Genomic DNA, 27830 nt, shown 5'->3' with positions numbered 1-27830 from the left:
TGGTGGTGGTGGCAGTGTTTTTTAAGACAGTGTCTCCCTATGTAGTTCTAGCTGTCCTGGAACTCGTTATGTAGACCAGGTTGGCTTTGAACTAACAGAGATCTCCCTTCCTCTGCCTACTGAGTGCTCGGTTTAAGGTGTGTGCCACCACTCCCTGCCTAATTATAATTTTTCATTTTAATTACAATATAATTCCATCCTTTCTTCCCTTCCTCTTCCCTTTCCTCCCTCCAATCCTGCCCTTGTCTCCCCACTTGCCCCCTTTCAAATTGATGCCCTCTTTAATTGAGTGTGTGTGTGTGTGTGTGTGTGTGTGTGTGTGTGTAAATACAACCTACTGAGTCTGTTTTGTTGCTTATATGGTTTCAGGGATGGCCACTTAGTATTGAAAAACGGGAGGCTCCCTCAGTAAGCTTAGTTGCCTGTAATTATTTTTCTAGGGGTGGGGCCCCTTGAGATTTCCTGGTTCCATCTTAGCATATTTCCTGCGTGTTCGCCTGGGAACCCAGTGCCAGGGACCTAGCCACTATAGAAGCAACCTGGGCTCCCGCAGGCAGAGCAAAGCACAGCAGGACCTGGGAGGGAAGTTTGGGAAGGAAGGGGTAAAAACCTCTGAGGGGCGGAGCGAAGAGTTCTGCGCACGTGATCAGGGGTGCTCCTGCTATCCGGTTCCAGCCCATCCGAAACTACTCTCAGAAGCTTTGGCAAGGCAAAGGAGATCCTGAGAGATCTTAGCTACCCGGAGAAACAAGGAGAGGCAGAGGGGAGTGGACAGGAAGGGATAGGGAGGGACTAATGAGGGGACCGGTCTAGTAGGGTGCCCTTGTTGTTAGCACTTGGAACTTGCACATCTCGGACCTTCATTCCACAAAAGAACCAGCTCCAGTCCTAGCCATGCTTGCCGCTGCGGGCTCTCTGGTAGCCACGATCTGGGCAGCGCTCCATCTCAGGACTCTGCTGGTGGCTGCACTCACCTTCCTACTCCTGGCTGACTACTTCAAAACCCGGCGCCCCAAGAACTATCCCCCGGGGCCTTGGGGTCTCCCATTCGTGGGCAACATATTCCAGTTGGACTTTGGGCAGCCCCACCTCTCAATCCAGCCGGTAGGAAGGGGCGAGGGTGTGTGACTTTGTCTGTCCTGACCTAATCTGGAACTACAGAAACAGGGGGTTTACTGAGTCTAGAACAGAGATCAGGTTCAATGACTGGTGATAGCAACCTGCTCTCCAGAACTCAAAACTTGCGTCCTCCTTTAAGAAATATGCTTTTCAATTTTCAAATACTTGGAGATTGTCTTATCCTCGTATGAAGTGCTTCTATTGTAATTCTGTTATAGCCAGAGAACTCCCTGTATCTGATTGTAAGTCTTTAAGCCATGGTGTAGTAAGAGCATGATAGAAAATCTAGATAAATAAGCCCTTTCAATTTCAGAAGTGGGTAGGAGGGTGTACCTCAGCGTAGCTTGTTAAAGTCCCTGCAGAGAAAACAAAGTGTGTTTTTCTCTTGATTGGAGTTTTCTACAAAGATCAAGTCTTTTATTGATCCTTGTTTGTCCTTTTAGTCCTTGCTGACTGTTCACCTATTAACTTTATCAACTCCAGAGTAAGGTACACTGGAGTAAGGTCTCCAGCTCCACTGGAAGTCTGTTTTCCCACTCAGTTCTGGAAGCTCTCCCCCTTGTATTGGAAAGACTGTTATGAGTACATAGCATACACCAGAGACTGAAAGTGCTTTTTGGTGTATGACCGTTTTCCCACTTAATATTTTTCTTTATCTATAGTTATTTTCTCTGCTTAGTGAACACTCCAGCTGTGTTTGAGTATCCCTGTCACATTCCAGTGCTAGTGATGTCTGACTACCTCTGATTATTTCTTGTTGTTTAAGAGCACACGGCCATGTTTTTTTCTTATTTTCTTTAACCTATTTTTTTTCTCTTTTTCCTTCCCTGTGTGTTTCTTGGGCACTTTTCCAGTAGTTGCCTTTTTATTCCTGTTCAGTCTTTCTCACATCCGTTTTATCATCCTTCCAGCTACTGCTCTGTGCTCTGTAATAGGCACTGGAAGCTGATGAGATTTGATAGCACCATTTTCCACAGGAAACAAAGTGACTACAAGCATAGAGCGCCCCTGTCTCCCCTCTATGCTACAGCTGTCTCAGGTGTAGTCTCCACTCACACCAAGAACCATGTCAGACACTAACCTGCTCTTCCGTGTCCCGAGCAGCTGAACTCAAAGGCAGAATAGCCTTTGGCCCTAACTCATCCTCCCATTGCTCTGCCTTTCTTCTGACCTTTCCTTTCATGTTTCCAGTTTCCTTTCTGACCTCAACCATTTCTTTTCTCCATTCCTTCAGAGGAGGCTGTGGCCGAAGGAAACTTCTTGACTGCCCCACCTCAGAATGTCCATACCTATTCCCATACTGCCTTTCCCCCGATTGTAAGGCCCTAGGTTGACTCTCTGTTGAAATTAATGTTTCTAACCCCTGCCCCCCACTTCATTCTGGCCTTTCTGGTTTCCCCAGAAGTACTAAGCTATTTCCTTTCTGCTTTCAAGAGATTTCTCAGGGATTGTAGCTTTCATGATGATATTGGTGGTTTTTGCTTCCCTTGGAGCTTTGCACTGTTGAATTCTTCATGGCACGCTTGTGGTTTGCTAGACTAGGAAGTTTCCATAATTCTTCAAGAATTTTCTCATCTACACACTCTCCTTCCTATTTTTGGCAGGCAGCTGGACACAGGCATGGCTGTAATATCTCTGGTGCTGGCTCTTGCTGCTAACCATAGCTCTGGGCTTGCAGGGTGCCCCTGCCCCTCACCCCTGCACTGCCCATTGTTATTCTCACATTACTTCTCTGCTGAGCTCTCCTGTACAGTCCTGCACTTAGAACCCTGCAGCTTATTGTGCTCATATTTCCCTTGGCTTCCTCTCTGTGTCTTTAAGTTTTTTTAATTAGAACTAGATCTCTGTCTCATAATAGATCCGAATCTTACGTTTCACTCCATTCCTTCCATCTTCTCTCCACTCCCCTCTCCTCCAGATCCACTTTTTCTGTTTTTCACTTGGAAAAGAATAGCTTCTAAGAGACATGATGAATAAAATAAGATGAAGCCATACCTATTATAGCAAAGATGGCCATAGCAACCCATCAGGAGAAAAGAATTCCTGAGAGCAGACCCACTTGTTCTCACACTTAGGAGTGCTATAAAAATGCTAACCTGAAAGCCATAGCATCTGTGCAGAGGACCTGGTAGAGGCCCACATAGGCCCTGCGCCTGCTGCTTCAGTCTCTATTCACACTGCTTACGTGATCGTCTCTGTGCCTTTCATTTCTCTCTTAAAATTTTCTATCATTTTGACTATTTTTTATAAGACCTCTTTGAAATATTTCACTCTCTTGTAACTTAAATATCTGTGCCATTTATCTAAAGGTGAGATTGTTTTGGTTGTTGGTAAGGCAAGTTGTTTCAGACTGGATTGTGAACACTTTGTGTAGCGTGTCATATTGTGCTGGACACTGGATGCACACTTTGCTCATGGAGGAGGTCTGCTGAGGATCTGTGAGGAGGGATTCACTTGTAAATTTAGGGTACAAGCCTCTGTATTGTGAATTTGAGCAACGTAATTTGTGTTTCCTACTCTTGCAGGAGTACATCAGAGTCCAATCAATGTAGCCTTGGGTAAAAGAAGAGAGCCACAGACCACATGATACTGTCCTCATAAAGCAGTCAGATCACACTGAATGGGGGTAGTAGTCAGAGATTTACCCATATTTATTTCGTGAGCAAGTGATATTACCATTAATGTAAAAGCAGGATGGAAATCAGAGTTTTATCCAAGACTCCTTTGGGGATTTTCCTTATGGAATTTCAGCTGTGAAATCACAGTTAAAGCTACTGCAGGAGAGCCACCTGAGTAGACTATCAATGTTGTATCCAGGAATGCTACAATGGCAGCCTCTTGTAGGGCTAAAGTCTCACCTTTATGGTGTTCCACTCCAAGACGCAGAAGCAGAATAGTAAGAGGACTTAGTCTTGTTGCCTATACTTCTTCTGGGTTTTGTTGAAAGAAAATAAATGTTGACTTGGTTCCACGACTGTCAGATGCTGCCATGGCATGCAAGTACACAGAAACATCTGCTCTTGGCTCAGTTTAAATGTTTGTTTTGCTACAGAACTGAATATGACTACAGAACTTAAGTGATGTGTCTGGGTTACAACAATGGCTTGTGATATAATAAGGGTGGGAAAGTCTTCCCAGTCCAGTCATTTTTTTCATCCATGTATGGGTGTGTTTTGATATTTTCTCCTAAGTCAAACATATAGTAAGAAGCAGAATTGAGATACAAATAGGTCGGATGTCTCTCAGTTCAATGTCTGAGTACCATTGTGCCATCTCTCCTTCCCAAACCCATTCAAACTTCTTGATGGAAATGAAGGGGGCCTACTTGTGACTTGGGTGGTAAAAGTTCTTGGCCTACAGAATCCCTAGTAGCATTGATTCACAATGAATGTGTCTTAGCATATCTTTCATCCAGGAGTCTGCCCCTGCTCCTGGTCTTCCCAGGAAATTTCTACCTTTACTTCATCTAATAATTCATTAAACTGCTTTCACTCACATGCTCAACAGAACTGTAAACTACTTGAAATTAAAGGACTAGAATTCCCTATCACCTGGCCCTGACGTTTGGCTGGTGTGCTCTAATAAGGCCGTTCACCTATACTCCCCCACACACTCATTCTCCAGTCTATGTTTCTTTACTCCCTGGCCCACAATATGAGCATTTCGACCATTATACTATATATGTTTTGTTCACATCCTCATCATTTCAAACTTGGCTGAGACACTACTTCCCCTAAGATGTCTTCCTCTCCCTTTCAGTTTTTAACGTGACTACAGCAGATGTCATCTCAGGCTGTGCACTGCATATTTTTCTACACTGTCAGTGTATCTCAGAAGATTACCCCCGAGACTATTACTCTGAAGAGGAATTAATGGCCTCAAAGGAGTATACACAATTATGCACAAATGAATACACATGCACAGCATTACAGTGAAGATCAGTTATAGAGTCTGAAATTTCAAGGAACACTGTGGTCTAAAAAGTCTAATAACCACTGTTACTAACATTTGTACCTTATTTCCATAGATTTATTTTATGCTTATTTATTGAATAAAATAATTTTCAACATAAAAGAAATAAATCCTGCATTGCTTAGTTTTTGTCAACTTGACGAAACCTATCCATTTCATGGCAGAAAGAAACCCTCAGTTCAGGAGTTGTGTCCATCAGAGCGGTGGGTGGGCGCTTGCTCTTGTCTGCTAATTGCTATAGGAGGGACCAAGCCACTGAGATGATGTCATTCCTTCACTTGATGATGGAATATCACTTGTAAGATTAAACCTTTTCTTCACAAACTCATTTTAGTCAGTTTTTTTATCACAGCAAGAGAAAACAATGTAGGACACATGCATATTGAAAGAAACACCTAAAAACACAATTTTACAAACCAGAAAAAAAATAATCAGACCATGAACACCCATACTTCTTCTCTGCCACACACTTATACACTTACGCACTCAGAAATAATTTCATATAGTTGTCCATCTGCATTTTCGGATTTGCTCATAATGAAAATAAAATTATATTTCCACTGTTTATTAAAGTTCTCGCTATTAGTAGGCAGTTTCTACATAACAAAAGAAAAAATGAGTATCACATACTCATTAAAATGTTTAAAAGATGCAAACAAATGATTTAAACAGTACAATAACCAGAAGGATCACAGGAAAGGGCAAGAGTTCTACTGGCAAAGTGCTCACCATGAGCAGTGAGAATGCGTTCAGTCCCCAGAATCTATAAGAGTGTGGTATAGTGGCCTCTCTTTATAAACTCCAGCATAGAAAGGAGAAGACATCTAAAGTTCACCACCTAGCCAGCCTTGTCTACTTAGTGCTCATGAAATACTGAAAATAACAAGGTAGACAGCTCTTGTAAATGAAACCTGAGGTTGACCTCTGGTGCGAGTGAGCATACACACACACACACACACACACACACACACACACACACACACACACACACACACACACACACACAGAGATACACACAGATTATTTCACACAGTTGTAAGAATTCAGACTAACAGACCTTCTCTTCTCTCACTGATGGAAGGAGGAACTGTGGCTGTTTTCTTTCCTTCCTGGGTGCTCCTTTTCTGTTGCTCAGTAAGGAGTTCAGTGGAGCCGGGTCATTTGTATCCATGAATCGTTTTTCTCACCAATCCTTAGATTCAATTTTCTCTTTATTCAGCTCTGCTTGGTTCTTCAACAATCCATGTGGAGATTTACTTCTAGGATTAAACTTGATGTCTCTTATTTCTTTTGTTAAATTTATGTCTCTTATTTCAATTCATTGTTGTTTGTGCTCCTATTATTTTCAGTTTTACCTCTTATTCTACCCTTTAGAGGCACCTTTATAAAAAGACAACTTGTTTTAATCTTCAAATGATATACTCAATGTGCAGTGAGACTGGTTGTGGCTGTCTTATGACACATGCCCAAAGGTCTTCTGGGTAATTGCATACACATACAGGAACTGACAGACAAAGGTGACACATTCGAGAATTGCACAGGTCAGGATTTTCCCATCTTCACTTGGTACACTACAAGATAAAAGTGTACTGATCCACTTCTGTTGAACTAGACACATACATCGGCAGAGAGCTGGTAGAGATGGGGAAAGGACACCTCAGTAACTAGTCTCAGAGGCTGGCTGCCATTGGTAGAAGGACAGAACGTATGTGGTATACATTGCTATTTAGGATACACTTAAGCTAGATAACTTCTTTGTTGATATTGAAAATTAGCCAATAAATTCTTATCCAGCATAAAATCTCCCACACATTGATCACAATGAAGTTAATTCCTTTCCATTTTTTCATACCTATGTCTGATATCTTCCAAAAGAAAGATACACACTTGTTGGCTCTGCCTTATGAACCAGACAAGGCAAATGGTGCTAAGACTTAATGCACTTAGCAAGAACTCTGAATACAGAACAAAGGAAGTACTGAGTCTAAGTCTTTATCTGTAATCATTACATTTGCTTTGACGTGGTTTACAAAGATCCAAGGCTTAGTGATTGACGTGATAGAATGTAAGTAAGCAGATGAAGATAAGGAAAGGAAGGGCAGGGGACCACAGGTACCTGGAAGAACTGACTTTGGTACTACTGACAACACCCAGGATGACCTAAAGCAGAGATGGGTTAACCCAGGGCTGACTTACAAACACACAAGTGGGAGGATCTTGAAAATGATCACGCACTATTCCAGTTTTCACAAACTTGTATGTTGTGCATTCTCATTGAGGCTCTCATTGTCTGCAGCTATATTTCTCTCTCCTCCAAACTCTTTCACCCTCACTATTGTGCCTGGTACCCACCCTTTCACTGATAGTAAAGTCCAAGTTTTATGGATACCCAAAAAACATTTTTTTCTATAAACATTATGTATCAACTAGTGGAGTCCCTCCACCTAGCAAAAGCCCTTTTCTTGCCTGCATTGCTTCACTTACAATTCATTTTCCTCTTTAGAAAAATGAAGGAAATTTTGTCTATGGTAGCACAGTTATAAAAATAAAGTAAAACACAAAGCATACTGAGCATCTACTCAGTGGTTGAGTCTGTCTGGGACTGGTGGGTTCTTGTCCTAGATTTTACCATGTACTTTTATTCTTGAGCCTTTGAATACAGAGCTCATTCACTTCTCAGAGATTCAGTTGGATGGCTAGGAGCCAGAAACTAAACAAATTTCTTCTCACAATGTGAGTCTCATTCTTCCCCATAGAAGCTTTAGAGGAGGGTGGGTGTGGGGATGATATCTTACTCTTCCATAATGGCGGTCAGAGATTGGAATAGAGCATATATCACAAGTGTTCATTTAGTGAACTGTAGAACCCTCATGTTTACATTACTCCAAATCTTCAGAGATATCTCCTCCCCCAATCTTTACCCTATATTCTACTGTTCATACCCAGAAAGGTTTGGAGAAGGCACATTCTCCTATACACAAACAATAGTAGATATTATAATTAACTAGGGATTCCATGGTTGCTATAGCTCACTTGTACACATTCACCTCAGTCTTTCTCTGTTCTGATGTCCTTTATTCTCTGCCTCGCTGGATGACAAGATTTTTCACATTAGAGACCTTTACGTCTTACACTTATAACCTCATGAATTAGTCTAGGGATAAATTGATGCTTATTTGGTTCATGTTGGGGATATATATATATATATATATATATATATATATATATATATATATGATTTAGGAGAAAATTGATAATTCTGAAATTAGTTAAAGGTTGTTGTGGGGGGGTGGCACATAAAAAGAAGCATTTCCATCACACCAAGATAAGTGAGGTTATCTCTCTTGTAGTTTGGAACTAATAGACCCAGACACCAAGTTCTCAACACAAAGGGGATTTGTTAGCACAGAGGGGTAAGGGTGTGTTTGTTGTTGTGTTTGGGAGGTAGTCATCTCAAAGTTGCAGCAGCAACAGCAAGTAGGCAAGAAGTAAGAAGGGCACGTGTTTCTGCAGGAATAGGGTAAAGGGAGTGGGATCTGTACTTGGGTGAACTGTACTTGGGTGAGTTGGTAAATCCTGATTGGACATGTTATCCAAATAATTTTGACTGTTGGACCTTGGTGTTTTGTTTCAGGAATGAGTCAGTGGCCAAGTAAAGAATGGACTTTGGGTCCTAGCATTACACATATTTTTAGCAACAAGGAAGAAAAGGGGTAAAAGGTCAAAACCCTTCTTCAATATTTCTCATGCTTGGGCCTACTAGAGCTCTTTAAGCAAGGCACTTCTTATATTCACAAATACACAGGATTGCATTAGTGTTAGTTGCCTTAGTCATGTACATCCCATTCATCCTACATACATATCCATACCATGTGTCTAGCACACGTGGATGAGTAGGAGGTATCTCCTTCTGATTAAACAACCAGTTTAGTCTATCAGGAAGTCCATTTAAGCTGCACCCACATCAAGTCTATGGAGACCTTCCTCAATCTCCTCAACCACTGTAAGGTCAAATATGGAACATGGTCTCCTTTCATTAGATTTCTTAATGCTTCAATTTAGAGGTTTTTCCTTCTTTTTAAAAATGATGTCCTCATGCTTTCTTCTAAGGACACAAAGTAGGTATAAGCAATTCATAAGTTATATTAATTAATTCATGTAGAGTAAATTCTATTGCTCATTTACAGCTGAGTTTAAGGCAGTGGAAGGGAAAACATCTTAAAAAAAAAAAAACTTCCAGAAACCAAGGTGCATCCACTCACATACACATCACTCATGGAAATCTCTCAACATGAATCTAATTAGTTTCACATATGCCTGATAGCCTGGATACACAGACACACACTTAACTGTAACTGTTGATGTATTTTTCAGCTTGTGAAGAAATATGGGAATATTTTTAGCCTGAATCTTGGTGACATAACATCCGTGATCATAACTGGACTGCCCTTAATCAAAGAAACCTTTACTCACATAGAACAAAACATTTTGAATCGCCCTCTCAGTGTTATGCAAGAACGCATCAGCAATAAAAATGGTAAGTTTATATAAGTTTATTGAGCGACGTGAAGTGTGTGTTACAATGCTTATGGTGCATTATAGGTGCCTTTTCCAACAATTCCATAAACCAACCCCATCTGGAATTGCCATCTTTATAGGAAGTGTGAGGTTGCATTTCTTTAATGAAAGCATCCATTGAAAAACTTAACAGTGTCATCCCTGTATGCATTGACAGAAAACCTATGTCTTGCAAAAACTAACTCTAAAAGTGTTGGTAAGAAGTAACCACACATCCTGCCACAGACAGACACATTGCTCTCTTATTTCCCCCTACTCCATGCCAACCCTCTGGCCTAGAAAAATGAATGTGAGTCACCTTCTTCCTGCTGCTGTTCGTCTTGTTGAAAGTTTCTTACACTTCATTATTAAAGTCTTACCATACAGGGACCTGTAGCCTTCCAGAGAGTGTTAGATTAAAATAGTATAAGTATGCAGTATTATTAGTAAATCAAGTTACGTGTTCCCAAACTGGAAGCAGAACTTCAAGAGTATTAACCTACCAAAGTTGTTAACATTTCATAATTATTCCCAGAGACAATCAACCACTAACAGTGTATCATTGACTATGCTCTCTGCTATGAGAAGCACAGTGCTGGGCATAAGTGATAAATGGGGGATATAATAGATGAAAATCTGCATCTTTATGTAACATGCACTCCATAAAATGAAAAACCCTGGTGATATTAGCTAATTAAAACATGTATGTCTACAATGTTAAGGGGAGCTGTTATTCATTAGTAGTTTCTAAGATCTACTGGGATTCTGGTAAAACTTCTATACGTAAAGAAACTCATTTAGTAACATGGGAAAACAGTTACCAGAGACAGAATATCCCTGAAACAACAAGGAGGACTAGAGCCTTGACAAACTGGGAAGGTGTCCAGTGCGGCTAACATAGTATCTAAATGACATAATTAAGTGGACACAAACTCATAAATATGGCCAGGAAGAGTTGCAAGAGTGGTGTTGAGTAGAGAAGATCACTCACTGCACACTCTAAGGCTCATTTAGGTTTTCAGTTAGAAAATGGAAGGCGTCATGAAATTATCACTGTGGTTAGAAAAGATGGGATTTGAATAATAAGTTGGGAAGTGAAAGTTAATTATTCCCTGATGGTGGCATCACAGACACATGAACCAAAATCCTTCAAGAGAGAAACTACCTGACATGATGTAGATACATGACAAGAGACCAAGGATCTCAGGGGAACTGCCAGAAGAGTGGCTCCTGTGGGGATGGCGGATGCAAAGAGGAACAATGAGAGATGCTAAGATAGTTGGTAGTGCTAGCTTCTGTTGGGAGTCTCAGAGATACAGAAGAGTTTCTGTCACAGTTGTGCTGAGTCTAAATGCTTGTAACTGCCAGAGTCATGTAGTCATGTGCAAGGTTCTGGAATATACACCTTATATGATTGTCAACAGAACATTTAAATGGTAGGAATGACGAGATTTCCTAAAATAAGAACATGCAGCAAAGAAAGATGTGGGCCTATTCTTGAACAACTCCAATATTTCAAGAGTTGGTAGAAGATGAAAAAACAGTAAAATTTGTGGGAAATTTGCAGCAAAGAATTAGGAAGAAAACCTGATGCTGCTGAATGCCAGGGGCCACTGGGAAAAGTTTTTGGGAAGCAAGTCTCTGAGCTGCTGAAGGAGCATTTGTGCATGCTGAAAGGGACCACTTCTTAATGTGTAGGGAAAAAGAGACCAAGGCTTATGTTTAAAATGTTCATAATTTTTCCAAAAGTTACAAATAGACTTGAGCACGGCATTGTATGTTCCAGGAAATAGGTAATGATGCTGAGCATACTAGAATGCTTGCCTTCTGGTCTTTTCTAGGGGGACTACACGTGCTTCTGACCTTTTTGAGTTATTTTGAGTCATTGTCTATTAAAACTCGTTTTCTTTTTTAAAACACCAGGACTCCTTGTAGTGCTTTTCTTATCTCTTTAATTTATGTGTCTTATCTTATCCTTTATTTCATTCCTGTTATTCAAGGCTAACAGAACTTTGTAGACGTTCTATCTACCCTGGAACCAGGAGAGATGAATTTTAACATCAGGTTGGAAAACAGCTGTTTTTTCCCTTGAAAAGTGTAATTTCAATGTATTCCTTATTTTCTTTTGCAGCAATTAGAATGGACCTGTTGCTAGGTGGTAATAAACATGCAGTGTTTCCTAGAGAAATAGATTACACAATAGAAACATCGGTGTGTGATGTTGTAGATTTCCAGGACATGTTAGCCATCATAATTCTTGCTTTCTAACATTCTGTCTAGACAGCTATAACGGCCCTCATTGGCCCTCCTCCTTTCCATTGCAAGTGTGTTCAACAAATAATTCACGAGGTGCTTTTAGATCATTATTATATAATGTCATAATGCTGAATCTCTTCATTTGAGGATTGATCTTCTCCAGTGGTCAGACATGGAAGGAGCAAAGAAGGTTTGCCCTGATGACACTCAGGAATTTTGGCTTAGGAAAGAAGAGCTTAGAGCAGCGCATGCAGGAGGAGGCTCACTACCTAGTGGAAGCCATAAGAGAGGAGAAAGGTGAGTCATTCTCAGGTACAGGAGACTGAGCATCTTTCATTCATTGAACAAATTCCCACTAAATGTCTAAGTGATCATTCTTGCCCTTCACGAGGATTGAACAATGAACATCTAGCCGTGACCCCAGGCCAGGTGTTCGGCAGCTAAGCACACAGACGGGTCAATAGACCTAGTGTTGTACGTACGGTCTGATAATTAGTCTGACTTCCCAGGCATTAGCAGAGTACTTGGTACATGTCACACCCCATTTAGTATGCTCTGGCCAGAGCCTCATGTGTGTGTACTTCTGGAATGTGTATTTCTCAGTCATATGAAGTTAATTTATTATAGGAAATAGAAATAAATGAATAACTTTGAAGGACTCATCTCTCCCTCTCCCCATATCCAGGAAAACCTTTCAACCCTCACTTCAGTATCAACAATGCAGTTTCCAATATCATTTGCTCTGTCACCTTTGGGGAGCGCTTTGAGTACCATGACAGTAGATTTCAGGAGATGCTGAGGTTGCTGGATGAGGTCATGTATTTGGAGACAACAATGATAAGCCAGGTAAGCACTTTTCCTTGAGTATCTGTGAAAGGTAGGTCTTGGAAGCCAAGGTACAATGTCTCAAATATATTTCAAAACCAATTCTTGACTTTCAGGTTTGTTACTTTAAGAAACTTGATATATACAAAACATTTCTAACATTTATTTGAATAATTTTAATACATATATTGGTCTATATACATGTATATATAAATTCTGGACACTTAGAGAATGTCAGTTTTCACTGGAGCTCTCTTTACTGATTGATGCCTCTCTCTTCCTTTCTCAAGGTCATCATCTGAAATTACTTTCTAGCTCATCCCACCTTGTTTTAAGAGTTCTCTTCTTGCACTGATCTTTGTTTATTTTTTTAAAATATTTATTTGTTTAATGTATATGAGTACACTGTAGCTGTCTTCAGACACACCAGAAAAGGGCACTGGATCCAATTACCGATGGTTGGGAGCCACCACATGGATGCTGAGAATCGAACTCAGAACCTCTAGAAGAGCAGTCAGTACTCTTAACCATTGAGCCATCTCTCCAGTACTGCACTGATCTTTGTTATCAGGAAACTACCAATGCACTTCCTGAATATATTGTTGTTTTCTCTATGGTCAGGTAAATGAATTGTTACTACGCTTGGGGTTTATGAATAACAGCTCCATATCAGTTTCTGCATGACATACTAATTTGTTTTATATTTGCATCTGGACATCTAAGAAAAAATTTCAGAAGTATGAACTCTTTCTATACCCATTGACCCATAATCTTATCAATCTTCTTATACTAGAAATTTTGGGGTTCAAATGTCACTCCAAGTATGCCTTATTATCTATCTCTAAGCTTTATAGCTTCTCAAATACTCTTCATAGTTTACTGGTCACTCACGTGTGCCTGTAAACATGGAGAACAGTTCTAAGATGAAATTTGCCTCAAGTGATTGATTTTTTTCAGCTTAGTTTTTCTTCTCCTAGTCCCCCATCTATATTCACATTTGAGGATGTGTGAGTATATGTATGATTTTTAAAACACATTCGTGATCTTTATTTAGTGTGCATACACACATATATACAATTGTTATGTGTAGGGGTGCACACAAGTCATACAACAACTTGAAGAACTAGGTTCTTCCATCATGTGTATACAAAGAGTGAAAAAAATTGTGTGTATGCGTGCGTGCGCGCACTTTTTAAATTTTTATTTTTCTTGAATATTTTATGTATTTACATTTAAAATGTTATCCCCTCCCCCTCCTATACCCCCTCTCCACCTCCTTCTGCTTCTATGAGGATGCTCTCACTCCCACCCACCTACTCCCACCTAAATGTCCTGGCATTCTCCGACATTGGGGAAATGAGCCTTCCCAGGACCAAGGGTTTTTCCTCCTATTGATGCTGGACAATGCCATGCTCTGCTACATATGCAGCTGGAGTCATGGAACCCTCCATGTGTACTCATTGATTGGTAGTTTTGTCCCTGGGAGCTCTGGTGGGGTTTAATTGGTAGATATTGTTCTTCCTATGGGGTTGCAAAACCCTTCAGCTCCTTCAGTCTTTAACTCCTCCACTGGGGTCACCTTGTTCAGTCCAATGGTTAGCTGCAAGCATCCTCATCTGTATCAGTAGGACTCTGACAGAGCCTCTCAGGAGACACCCATATCTGGCTCTTGTCAGCAAGCACTTCTTGGCATCAGCAATAGTAACTGGGTTTGGTGGCTGCATATGGAACAGATCCCCATGTGTGGCAATCTCTGGATGACCTTTTCTTCAGTCCCTGCTTCACTCTTTGTCTCTGTATTTCCTCCTGTGAGGTGTGTGTGCATGTTTATTTACAACAGTTATGATTTATTAATTGGTGTTCCCTTTATATAATGTTATTTTTTATCTCTTTAGACTAGTTTTGATTTGAAATTTGTTTTATCAGAATAACTCTATCAGCTTGCTCTATTTCTGTTTGCTTTATAGACTGGTTTCCTTTCTTATATCTTTATTTGTGGGCATCTTTACCATTAAGATGTGTTCTTAGAGATCACACAAACATTGATTTAGGTTTCAATGTATCAGTGACTCTGTTCTCTTAGACACTGTGGTCATGCTCATTATTTTACTTAATGGATATTTGAATGGAACTCAACACTGTGCTCCATTCCCGATAGTTTTCTGCATAGTTTAGTTTGTTAGTGATGTGTTCCAGTGTGCATTTTTGATGCATTCAGTTATTACTTTAACAATATTTTCACTAAGTTGATTTATGTCCTGCTCACTTCCCACCTCCCATAATCCTTCCCCTCCCCTTCCTTTTCTCCTCTGAGTGAGTGGGGGACCTTTGGGTCCCTACACCCTGGTACATTAAGACTCTGCAAGCCTAGACCCTTTCTCTACCACTGAGGAATCTCTTCTGAAGTGTGTGGAGGTAACAGGTGCAGGTGTTTTAGCTTCACCATACAGGGTTTATACATACAGCTTTACCACACACGGTTCCAGAGAGAATGATTCGGAAGTGCAGATACTGGACCTTTAGAAGTTCATTTTCTTTTTAAGAACTTGTATCTATACATCGAATTCTCAATGATGCACACAAGACGGGATTAATTCTCATTTGTAGTATCCGCACAAGCCCTGTTTTCTCAAGTGCAGGGATGCCCTCACTGAAAATTAAGGAAATGGCGAGCATGACTTATACGTATGAAATGGAGCAGAAACAAGCAGAAACAAGCTCAGTTGCCCTTAGTGTCTATACTCTCTAGTTATACCTCTTACTCATGGTAGCTCCAAGTCCGGTAGCTCCATGATTTTCTCCTCCTGGTGAGCAGAGGCTAAGAAGTCAGTGGAGATCAGAGAGAGTGCCCAGTCAACTTCTAAGTGTGTATTAGGGTAAAAAAAAATCTTAAAAGGGAACAAAGTGTGGTGTCATAAATTGCTAGTAAATGTTCTTGGAAAGATAATTACATTAGTCATTTTAATAGATAGCTGCAAAAGTCCATTACTTTTCACAATGTTCTTCTACATAGAAAACAAGGCAATATTGTGTCTTTAAATTGGTACAGAGTTGTGCAAGCAAATTTAGAGAGTAGTCCACCAGACCTCTGTGGAAATTCTTTGTATGTCCCATGTCATTCGCTGCTCAGATACAGGAAGACTTCTTAGCACATTGTGTATTATCAATACTACTTTGTAATAATATTAACATCATTAGTTTGCTCTTATGCCAATTACACCTCATTATTATTAGAGGCCAGAGAAGTAGAAATCACTCCCATGTATGTCTTATTTTAAATCTTGTTGATTTATATTGTTTTATATCTGTTTATTACAAATTTTATTGAAACCTCATTCACCATTTACTTTTGTAAAGATTGGAGTCTTATGATATGGGATTTAAGCACAGTACTGGTAACAGAATGTATAATTACCTGTACAATACTTGCTGTTGGTAATTTCCCATATGGGAAATAAGTCATTTCAAAGAACTAGGGGGGAGAGATGATGCTTATCACTTTAAAGATAATCAGGTAAACTATCTCCAAGGAGACTTGACAAATGCCTTTATGAAGTGAGCATCATGGTTAAAAAGAATTTAGGAAAACTTTTAAGGTACAATGAATAGTATCAGCCAGAACCTTCAATGTGCTCTCAAGACTGCTGTCGTTGGACTATCTAGAGAAATGATAAAGATTTGGGGGTTTTCAGTTCTGTAGGATGTAAAAATGCCAAAGACTGTGTCCAATTCTGAGTCTAGGGACAGTCTTTGAATATAGAAAGTCACAGAGTCAAGCATGCGATTACAATGATAAATGTTGTTCTAGGAACTATATGCAAAATAAATTATAATGCATTAATAGTATAATAAATAAAAGTGTTGTCCCAATGTCCAGACAGATAGGTGGCGTTTTATCACATGTAACAGGCAGTTGGGGTTAAGAAGTGTTCAGAGGTTCAATATATTTTGCATGGCAGAGTTAAAATATTTTTGAGGTAGAGGACAGGGAAAACAAAATCTGGCCCCACAATTCCACAGAAAGAAACATGGAGAAAGACAAGACTGTATATTGAAACACTGCAAGATGCCACCAAGTTGTCTCCCTGACTATCTTATTTTTCCCAATCAGCTCTATAATATTTTCCCATGGATAATGAAGTATATTCCTGGATCACATCAAACAGTTTTCAGAAACTGGGAAAAACTGAAATTGTTTGTCTCTTCTATGATCGATGATCACCGGAAAGACTGGAACCCTGAGGAGCCAAGAGACTTCATTGATGCTTTCCTCAAGGAAATGACAAAGGTGGGGAAGATGCTTCTGTGTCTTTTCTTGGAGACAATTATACATTTAATAGTTTCAGTCAATCCTGCATCAACCTACCACACACTTAAGGTTTGACTTGGCACAGATTTATTCTCCTTCAGTTCATAGGACTTTAAATCCTATGGACCACACAAGGTTCATTGAAAAGCAATGAAAACTCTATGATGCTGCTTCTCCAAGGTTCTACAGAACACATATATCTTGTGTTTTGGTTTCTACTTCTGTCCTCAAATCCCAAACTGTAGTATCTCTTTTTCTTTGATCTGTTTGCTTTTGACCCTCTAACCCCTTCTTTAAGGTTAGTTTAGAGTAATTGTTCTCTCTCCAGTTAATCAAATCTACAAAGTGTATTTTAGCTCGTCAAATAGCATGTGAAGGTTCTAAAAAATGAAGATATGAAAATCACTGTAGATCAATGCTTCATGTAAACCATATAAGTGAAAGTAGCAGTAATATTAAACCAGGGGTGTTAGAAATACAGTGTCCTGACTGTAAATGCAGATAATTTCCTGTCATGCTCTTCTTTGCCTTTTACTCATACATGAGAGAAATATATACAAAGAGAAATTAGTAATTAAACTTCAGAGCTTTGTTTTTGGATAAATCAATATAAAGTCAACTACTAACCCATCTCAACCATATTGCAGCACACAGGCAAAATTCAGCTAAATTCTAGAGTTTAGTTTTAAAGTATATGTGGGGCATCTTCCTTCTCATGATTGTGTGGTTATAAACACCATCCAGTCATACACAAGCAAAGAGAATGCAGCTAGTCGGGTTTATTTGTTCTTCTGCATCTTGTGGCAATAACTTGCAGAAACAATTGAAGAGTTTGAAGATTTGCTTTTGGCTGATATTTTCAAGGGGTTCAACATGAAGGAAAATTATGGGTAAAGGATGTGGTGGAGTCTGTTTATGTCATGGTAGACTAAGAATCAGAAACTTGCCAGGACCCAGGACTTTGACACAACCACAGGAATCCCATTTCTGCTGACTGATTTCCTCCAGATGGATACCACCTGCTAGTGCTCCAGACTATCCCCAACCAGTCTCAGCAGCTGGGAACAAAGTATTCAAAACTTGAGTCTGTAGGGATTATTTTAGATTCAAACTATAACAATAATTTTAATGTTCTGACCAAAATAGGCTTCTAGCAAAATACACATCAGTGAATCTGTGCTATGAGATTTGATTCATTACATTATAAATTCCTTTTCTACCCAGGGCATAATAGCAAATTTCTTTCCTTGTTCTATCATAATTCATCTCCCTGATACAGTTTCAATAGAAGCAACATTTTGTTCCCAAAAGATGAGGCAAATTATTCACTATATGTAGCACAAGTGTGAGTCCATCAAAATTATAAGCATTGTAAACAATGATGCTTCTAGAGGAAGATAGAAAAGAAGGAATTATATACAAAATGAAATTTTGTATAACCAGCAAGGTTTTAGGTGTGAAATATTAATGAAGTGATTAATTAATCAATAAATACTGAGAATTCATCTCAGTCTTTCTGAAATCAACAAAAACTCTTGTATAGTTTTTGATATGTGTCTGTTACATCTCATACAGTTGATACGACATAGTAAGTGGTGTGTGTTATCCTCATTTTATAAACTGAAACAGATAAATGTGAAGTGAACATCTTAAATCATACAGTGACTTAGTGACTTAGCCGATACTAGAAACCAAATTTGTGTGGGTGGGTTTATCCAGTCCTGTTTGTATTTCTAAAAGGATAGTCACAAAGAAAATAGTTGCCTTGATATTCATCCACCCAAGTACCAGAAGCTTTTGGTCAGACTACAGCAGTTGGAGCAAAAGAGTGCTTTCTAATGAGGTCAAGGTAATATTTTCAAATGAATCCTTCTGAACTCATTAGCAAGGGTGAAGAAGACCCTATGCGTCAATCTCCTTGTATTTAGAGCATGATAATTCTCATGAGATCATTGTGTCCTGAGGAAGTCAAAGGTAACATCACTTCAAATAACATCATTCAAAATTATTACCCAGCGTCAGAATCTGTGGATTTAAATAATCACATTTTTATTCTAACTAGATACTGTCTTTTCTAGTACCCGGAGAAGACTACAAGTTTCAATGAAGAAAACCTCATCTGCAGCACCCTGGACCTCTTCTTTGCGGGAACAGAGACAACATCCACTACACTGCGCTGGGCTCTGCTCTACATGGCCCTCTACCCAGAAGTGCAAGGTGTGTATGTACTGACGGCACCTGACAAAGCCAAGATCTGCATTTGGAAGCCTTGGCTTAGACAGGGCCAGAGGTATCATGGTGGAGTGGCATAGCTGTGAGAAAATGTGCACTAGGGAATGGGCTTGCCTTCTGCATGTTCTGTCAGGACTGAGATGGGTCCCAATGGTGCAGGCATGTATACTGTGCACTCACTCATCTCCTTCTTCTCTTTATAGTAGGTCCCTCATAATTTGCTTTGCATTTTGTCCAAACACTTTATTCTGGTACTCTATACACTGTGGTAAAACCTTTCTGCCTTTTCAGCTTCAGATCTACCAAGCCTCTATGGTGCCTTTCCTACACTCTATGTCCTCTCTTGATATGGTCCTTATTTGTGCCTCCAAACACAACTTTACTCAACCACCAGTATTCTGTCACAATTTTTCTCCATTCTACCAGAATTGTCTCAAGTATTACCTACCCATGTCATTTCAAATTCCTCTATGAATTTGATGACTTGAAAAATAACTGTCCTTCTTTTACGTCCAGAGACAACTGGATACTCCTTCATGGTTCTGCTTAGCACACAGTGTTTCTTTCTCCACCGACTGTCGGCAAGTGGTCCATCCTATCATTTTTTGAATTGGATATTTTATTTATTTGCATTTCAAATGTTACCCCCATACCAGATTTCCCCTCCAGAAACCCCCTATCCCATCCACACTCCACCTACTTCTGTGAGGGTGGTCCCCACCCACCCCCACTACATGCCCGGGACATTCCCATAAACTGGGACATTGAACTTTCAAATACTAAGGGCTTCTCCTCCCATTGATGCCCAACAAGGCCCATCCTCTGCTACATATGTGGCTGGAGCCATGGGTCACACCATGTGAATTCTTTGGTTGGTGGTTTAGTCCCTGGGAGCTCTGGGGGGTCTGGTTGGTTGATATTGTTGTTCTTCCTAAGGGGCTACAAACCCCTTCAGCTCCTTCAGTCCTTTCTCTAACTCCTCCATGGGGTCCCCAAGCTCAGCCCAATGGTTGGCTGCATGCATCCACATCTGTATTGGTCAGGCTCTGGCAGAGCCTCTCATGAGACAGCTATATCAGGTTCCTGTCTGGAAGCACTTCTTGGCATTTGCAATAGTGTCTGGGTTTGGTGTCTATGTATGGGATGGATCCCCAGGTGGGGCAGTCTCTCCTCTACACATTGTCTCTGTATTTCCTTTAGACAGGAGCAATTCTGGGTTAAAATTTGGAGATGAGTGTGTGGCCCCATCCCCCAGCCTTGCCTAACTTCTGGATATAGTCTACACAGGTTCTCCCTCCCGTTTGTTGGTTAGATTTCACCTAGTCTTATCCCCATTGGATCCTGGGAGCCTTTTGCTTTCCTGGCATCTGGGACTTGCTGGTGGCTACCAGCAGCTTTCCATCCCCCACTGGTACACATCTCTGTTCAAATTCCTGATGATCTGCATATCATCCCTGTCTCCTCCCATACCTGATCCTGCCCCTCTTGTTCCCTGCTCCCCCTCCTCCCTTCCCCCAAGACTCTCCCATCCTCTAACTCCCGTGAGTATTTTGTTCCCCTTCCTAAGAAGGACTGAAGTATCCATACTTTGGTTTTCCTTCTTCTTGAGCTTCATATGGCCTGTGAGTTGTATCTTGGATATTCTGAGCTTTTGGGCTAACATACACTTTACCAGTGAGTGCATACTGTGTGTGTTCTTTTGTGATTTGGTTACCTCATGCAGGATGATATTTTCTAGTTCCATCAATTTGCTGAAGAATTCCATAAAGTCATTATTTTAATAGCTGAATAGTACTCCACTGTGTAGATGTACCACATTTTCTGTATCCATTCCTCTGTTGAAGGACATCTGAGTTGTTTCCAGCTTCTGGCTATTATAAATAACATTGCTAGGAACATAGTGGAGCATGTGTCCTTGATATACGTTGGAGCATCTTTTGAGTATATGCAAAGGATTAGTATCACTGGGTGCTCAGGTAGTACTATGTCCAGTTTTCTGAGATACAACAAGACTGATTTCCACAGTGGTTGTACCAGCTTGCAATCCCACCACCAATGGAGGAGTGTTCCTCTTTCTCCACATTCTTGCCAGCATCTACTGTCACCTGATCTTAGCCCTTCTGACTGATGTGAGGTGGAATGTTTTAATTTGCATTTCCCTGATGACTAAGAAAGAGAAAACAAAGCTTATCTATCTATGAGACAGAAAATTGTTGCTATCAGATGAGAGAGTTCTTGGCACCCTGCTTTAGAATTCTCTGACTTTAGGACTATGAAACATAAATTTGGGTTGTTTATGATGCACTTAGTGTAATGAAGGTATTCATACCACACTATGAATACTCTGAGATTAGCAATGCTGATGACAGCTACTAAGTTCAGGATATATGGAAAGGTATAATTATGTTGTAGGCTCAAAGAGAGTTATAGAGGTTTGGGGTCTTTTTTGTTTGTTTGTTTGTTTCTTAATTAAAGAAATCCTTTGAAGCGTTAAGGAAATATTTCTTTACAGCCAGGACACTAAAATTAAATGAAGGCTGATAAGATCTCAGAGACAACTTGCATATTAATAGAAGAAATCATTAAATTAAAAAATTAATAGACACTCCTATTTACTTTTAGAAAAAGTACAGGCAGAGATTGACAGAATCATTGGCCAGAAGAGGGCAGCAAGCCTGGCTGATCGAGAATCCATGCCCTATACCAATGCTGTCATCCATGAGGTGCAGAGGATGGGCAACATCATCCCCCTGAATGTTCCCAGGGAAGTAGCAACGGATACCACTTTGAATGGATTCCACCTGCCAAAGGTAACTATGCACTGCCAGCTTTAGATACCTCAGTCCATTTTTTACATTCTCCTATGGACTAAACTGAATATGGCATGTATTCCTGCCTCAAGATCACTTAAATCAACAGAGGCATATTATGTCTGCTAAAGTACTCATTATCCTCCATGCATCTCAAGAGATATTTGCATATATAGTGGAGAAAGAACCTTTTGGTTAAATATGTCTAGGCAAAGCCTGGCTTTATTTGCTAAAGGCATTTCAGCATCTTCCTATGCTAATGTGGGCTCACAACAGTCCACAGTTCTCTGCTACCTTACTTTACCACAGACATCAGCTATCAAGACTACAGGGTTGCCAGGCTGCGGTTAGAAAATGCTTCTCTACAGTCCTTGAAATACAAATTTTGAAATATGAATTAAATTTGAGGTACATGCACTACCATTATCATGAAACTGTTTTTTTCAAAAACAGTGACCCACAGGCTTAGTTCCAGTGTTAATATACATACAACTGATTTATATCTCAGAAGAGAAGCCATTCTGTAATGCCTTAGTTACTACAGAATATTTTTATGCTGTAGAATCTTCTCCCCTTTAAAATGGCTTATCAATTTTTCAGAGTAACTATTCTCTCATTTTGAGATTGAAAATTTGAAGCTTAAGAAAATTAGGTTGGCATAAAATCTCTCTATCATAAAACCATAAGAGTTGGAATCCAGAACCAATCCTGTTGTGGTCATTCTGGTTAACCCATACTTCCTCCAGGGGACTTGAATTATTTGTACATGACAAAGTTTTCCTTTGATGTTTCCCCAGGAGTCCCTGTTAAATTACCTATCTTTATGGACTCCATAGACATCACTTCTACCAGTTCTCTTACTAGCTTTGCACAGGGTGTCCTGACACTTATATCCAGAGTGACCCCCAAAGTTAAAATTCCTTCCATTATATTTATTTTTCCATCAATGATGAAGTCAAATGTTTCTTGATTGTGACAAAATTCCCAAGATTTCACTTCAGCATGGAAGGGGGTCAGTGAAAGAGCCAATCAGATCACATAATGGTAGCCAGGAAGCAGAGGAAAAAGTCAATGGGAGGTATTTTTTGTTGTTTGTTTGTTTGCTTTGTTTTGTATTGTTTTGTTTTGTTTTCTCTCACTTTCACCCTTTTCATTTCATCCAGTCCATCAGTTTGTGGGTTGGTGACATCCGGAGTCAGGGAAGGTCTACTACCATTAGTTGATTACCCCTGGGACTGTCTTCACAGATGCTAACAAAAGTAGATGGAGATATAATGTGGAGTGGGTAACAAAAATGGTGGGAGGTGGACAGTGTGGTATGGATAAGTCATGTTCTTGGGTCTGAGAAATCAACCCTGTACTATGGTGGCACTGGGACCAATAATTGATATGAAAAAAATCAAAAGAGTTCAAAACAATTAATCAAGTCACTAAAGGGAACATGAGTTAGTGTAAGGGAAACTCATACTCTGGGAAGTCCTGGCACAATAGTAGGGAGCCTGCTGAACTGGTCTTATTTAGGTGGATATGTAGATATATTTCCAAGACCTGCTGAGAAACTGGATTCAGAAGCCCCCAGATTGAAGACTAAGAACAGGGGAACAGAGTCACCTGGACAAGCAAAGGCACACTGTTTCCCTTCATAGACCTGCCATGGTCATTACTGTAGGAAGTAGCTGAGACAGTTTTTATTCCTGCCTGCCACAAAATACTATTTTGGATGATAAAATGTGTTTACCTAGAGCCATATAAACTTCATCTATAGACATTTGTTCAGTGTTAAAGAGCAAACCAATAGCCTGGAGAATCCATGGCAGCTACTTACAGTCATTGTAAAGATTTCTAGACAGAGAAGAAGGTAATGAGACAGGTAGAAGGATCTAAATGTCAAACACTTGTCTCAATTCCCATTTACATTTAATTAAAGATAAGAAATTCAATCAAAGTGCATGAGAGCTAGAGAACCACCCACCTCCTTACAGGTCTCTTCCCTATACCAAGCTTTGACTCTTCACTGTTATTTCTAGGGTACCATGGTTCTAACCAACCTAACTGCACTGCACAGAGACCCAAAAGAATGGGCCACCCCAGATGTGTTCAACCCAGAGCATTTTTTGGAGAATGGACAGTTTAAGAAGAGAGAATCTTTTCTGCCATTCTCAATGGGTGAGTTCTGATGAACAGGAGTGACTTCAGTGCTCCCTCTTAGCCCCTCCCTCCTCTTGTCTTCATATGGCCCAACATGGCTCTATTTTGATTTTGGTTGCAATCCTGCATTCGGTGGGCTTGCCACTTCTTCAGCCCCAGCCTAATCCTCATCCACCCTTGCCTCGGTTGGGGATTCTAGCTTTCCTCATTCTGTTTTCCAAAACACTAAGGATAGAAACTCATACTCTGGCTCCGCTTCAACAAGGTAGATCTGTACCACCTTCATAAGGGTTTTCAGTGCCCCAAGTCATTTTTAAGGGGCGCACCTACACAGGGAAATGGAGTAGATTTGTAATGGGATGGTGAGGAGAAGTGAGGGAGTACCTGACTACTCACCACAATGGGAACGTGAAGCAATAATTGTGAAGAGCATTTGCTAACTGGATTGGGTTCTGACCTATCCAGGAACTCCTTGAACAGGTAAGTCTTTTGTCTTTTATAATTTTAAGCATGATTTATAAACTCTAGCTAGATATTTTTGTGTTGTGCAACTTGGCAATCAGGGAAGAAGATATAGGAATCTCTCTCTCTCTCTCTCTCTCTCTCTCTCTCTCTCTCTCTCTCTCTCTCTCTCTCTCTCTGACTTGTGTTTTCTAGTCAGCCAGTTATGAACAAAAACTTGTAGTCATACAAGTGTTGAAGCAGTAGCAAAGTGCTCTATTGTATTGCAGTTAGTAGCTTCAATGCTTGGAACATATATTTTCAAATAATTTTACAGTTCCTTAGTTCCATACATGTGTAGTCAGTTATACACCTGAAGGCATGAGGGTAGTAGACTAGATAATGAGCAGAGAAGCCCATTGGAGCATTTGAGCCACCGCAGCCTTTCAAGATGGAATGAGAGAGCCCTGCAGAGATGAGGACACAGACCTCAGCAAATGTGCTGCCCCTGAGACTCGATATCCAGCAGATATTCTCACACCAAAGCTCGTGTTCCCTAACACTGCCTCCAGAAGGTGACTAAATGCTGCACAGAAGCCACAGTGGACTTCACAAGGTCAACAAGTTTGCTTGATTATCTGGGGCAGTGCCACTTCTCATGACCCCAGGTTCTGCAAAGGAGAAGCCTGAATTTTCCCTCTTGACAATTTGGATCCAGAGCCAGTGTTTCTCAGTGCTGGGTTGTACTGGGGGTGTCTGGCTGGACTGATTCTGATCTCTTTGTCTTTTCACCTGGACATGTTGTTCCCTTTGCTCACTGTTCACAATCCCCTTTAACAGGAAACCTGATAGGACATGGGGACTCTGTCCAGAAGTTTTGAATTATAGTACAAAATCTTAGCTAATATTTCATTTACTCTATTATTTTCTTTTCTTTTTCTTTTTATTGAAATTAGATTTTTATATAATACATCCTGACCACAGATTCTCCTCACTCTACACCTCCTAGTTACTCCCCTCTCACCCCACAGTCCAATCATTTGCCTATTCACAGTTGTCCACCAAAAGAAGATAGCCAAAAAGGAGGAAACAAGATATAATGTGACAAAGCAATCTAATAAAAGTCCTAAGAGCAGGCAGAAGTGTCAGAGATAATGACATTCCCACTGTTATGAGTCCCACAAAAACAACAAGGTAACACCTATAAAATATATGCAGAGAACCTGGTACAGACCCCCATGCAGGCCTTGTGTTTTCCATTTTAATCTCTGTGAGCTTATGTGAGTTCCTACTTAGTTGAATCAGTAGGACATGTTTCCCTTGTGTAATCCATCCCTCTGACTTCTGCACACTTTTGTCCTCCTCTTCCATGGGATTCTGGGATTTCTGAGGGATTCAACTGAGATGTCTAATTTAGACTATCACTCTCTGCATAATGTTGGTCTATGGGTCTCTGCACCTAATCCCATATGGTGCCAGAGGAAGCCTCTCTATGACATCTGGATGAGACAGTGATCTATGAGTATAGCAGAATATAATTAGGTATCTTTTCATTGATTTCCCTTTCATTCTTTTTTTGGTCAGCTTTGTTTAGTGCACTGTACATGTTATTATTATTAGCATAATTTACCCTGTCAGTGAAGAGATAAAATACCTGGAAAACAATGGCTGGTCATAAAATCTCTTCCCCAGAATCAGTCTATAAATCTCAGTTAACTTCAATTTAGTTAGAACAGCCAATTTGCTTTGGATTTTATATTATTACTTTTATTCACTCTGAATGTATTGCTTAGAAAAAAAGGGAAGCTAATAACAAGTCACTTAAGGTAGATGACAGGGTAGTTCAACTGGTCACTTACAAGTCCTATGAGCATAATGTCCTCATTTGATCCCCAGGATCTCCACTAAAAGCTGAACGTGCCAGCATATGCCTGTACTCCTCCTGATACATGGCCAGAAAGAGAAGAACCAGTGGCCAAATAGCCAAACTGCTTTGCAGAGACCCAATCTCAAAAATACACACATACATACATACATACATACATACATACATACATACATACATACATACATATGTGCATACATACAGTAGGTGACATTAGGGGATCAAGACCCATATCTAGATTCAGACTTCTACACACATGTACACACATGTGTACACACAATGAGCCCACATGTACACAAAGAAATCCATACAAACAGGGGCTTATTGTTGAGTTAGAGATGTGAAGAATGCTGCAGTGCCCCTGGGAAGCATTATGTGAGACATAATCATCAAAATGCATAGGATCAGCTCAGAAGTTGGGGTATGATGGTGGGTACACCAGTCTCTGGATGACCAAAGTCAGCTGAGAGTGTGACTCATCTGGTTTTTTCTCCACAGGAAAGAGAGCTTGCCTTGGAGAACAACTGGCCAGGTCTGAACTGTTCATTTTCTTCACTTCTCTTATGCAAAACTTTACCTTCAAGCCCCCAACCAATGAGAAGCTGAGCCTGAAGTTCAGAAATGGCCTCACACTTTCTCCAGTCACGCACCGCATCTGTGCTGTCCCTAGAGAATGATGCTGGAGAAGCAAAGAGGAAAAGGAAGATGTGGTGTATGCCCTGAAGCATCTGGGCTTGCTCACGTGAGAGGAGAAGGTGTCACAGAATGAATGTGATTCAAGCAATATTGAAGAAATTTGACTTAGAAAATTGAAGCAAACTCCTAGAATGATGGCCTCTTGATTTGGTGGTGGGCACATCATTTATGAGCTCATGGCGTGCCTTTGCATCTAAAAGTTAGGAGGACAATGGTGATTCTTCCTATAAACAAGGTGGATTAGTGAATTGAAAATGAATTAAACAAAATTAAAACTATAATTATTATTTTAAAAGTAAACTTTCTAAGTTCATCATGAATCGTATCTTGATTGGTGTATCATCAGCTTGCCTCCTTCCACCTTTCATACACTTGTATCTGGAACATTGATATGTTGGCCTACAGCAGTGCATGGAGAGAATAAGAATCAGAACTGAGCTCTGATTGCATCCACAGAAACGGGCTATTGAGACTCCCAGATGACAGATCTGTCACTAGCTTCAGTAGATCTACATCCAAATTGATCTGGAAACCAGCAGAGCAGGGATGTTTCCCAACTCACAGGCATGCAAAACAAATG

At 40.3% G+C, this 27830-nt stretch overlaps 2 protein-coding genes across 2 annotated transcripts; both read left to right on the top strand.

Annotated features, from left to right (window-relative positions):
• LOC116900171 (cytochrome P450 2J3) overlaps positions 1-27830 on the top strand; it is a 326660-nt gene that overhangs the window by 41019 nt on the left and 257811 nt on the right.
• On the top strand, positions 521-27575 carry LOC116900153 (cytochrome P450 2J6). 2 transcript variants are annotated; one of them, XM_032901923.1, is made up of 9 exons: positions 524-1104; positions 9466-9628; positions 12052-12201; positions 12590-12750; positions 16841-17017; positions 19117-19255; positions 21893-22080; positions 24108-24246; positions 27053-27575. In XM_032901923.1, the coding sequence occupies exons 1-9, from the start codon at positions 895-897 to the stop codon at positions 27229-27231; spliced, it is 1506 nt and encodes a 501-aa protein (XP_032757814.1). In that variant the 5' UTR covers positions 524-894; the 3' UTR covers positions 27232-27575. The 2 variants fall into 2 exon arrangements, with proteins under 2 accessions (XP_032757817.1, XP_032757814.1); XM_032901926.1 differs by lacking the exon at positions 24108-24246 and having other exon boundaries at positions 521-1104; positions 27053-27160.

Source organism: Rattus rattus, chromosome 1 (genome assembly GCF_011064425.1).
Source record: "Rattus rattus isolate New Zealand chromosome 1, Rrattus_CSIRO_v1, whole genome shotgun sequence".
Taxonomy (NCBI): Eukaryota; Metazoa; Chordata; class Mammalia; order Rodentia; family Muridae; genus Rattus; species Rattus rattus.
The sequence above is the reverse complement of the archived record's forward strand: the minus strand, read 5'-3'. Positions and strand labels throughout refer to the sequence as shown.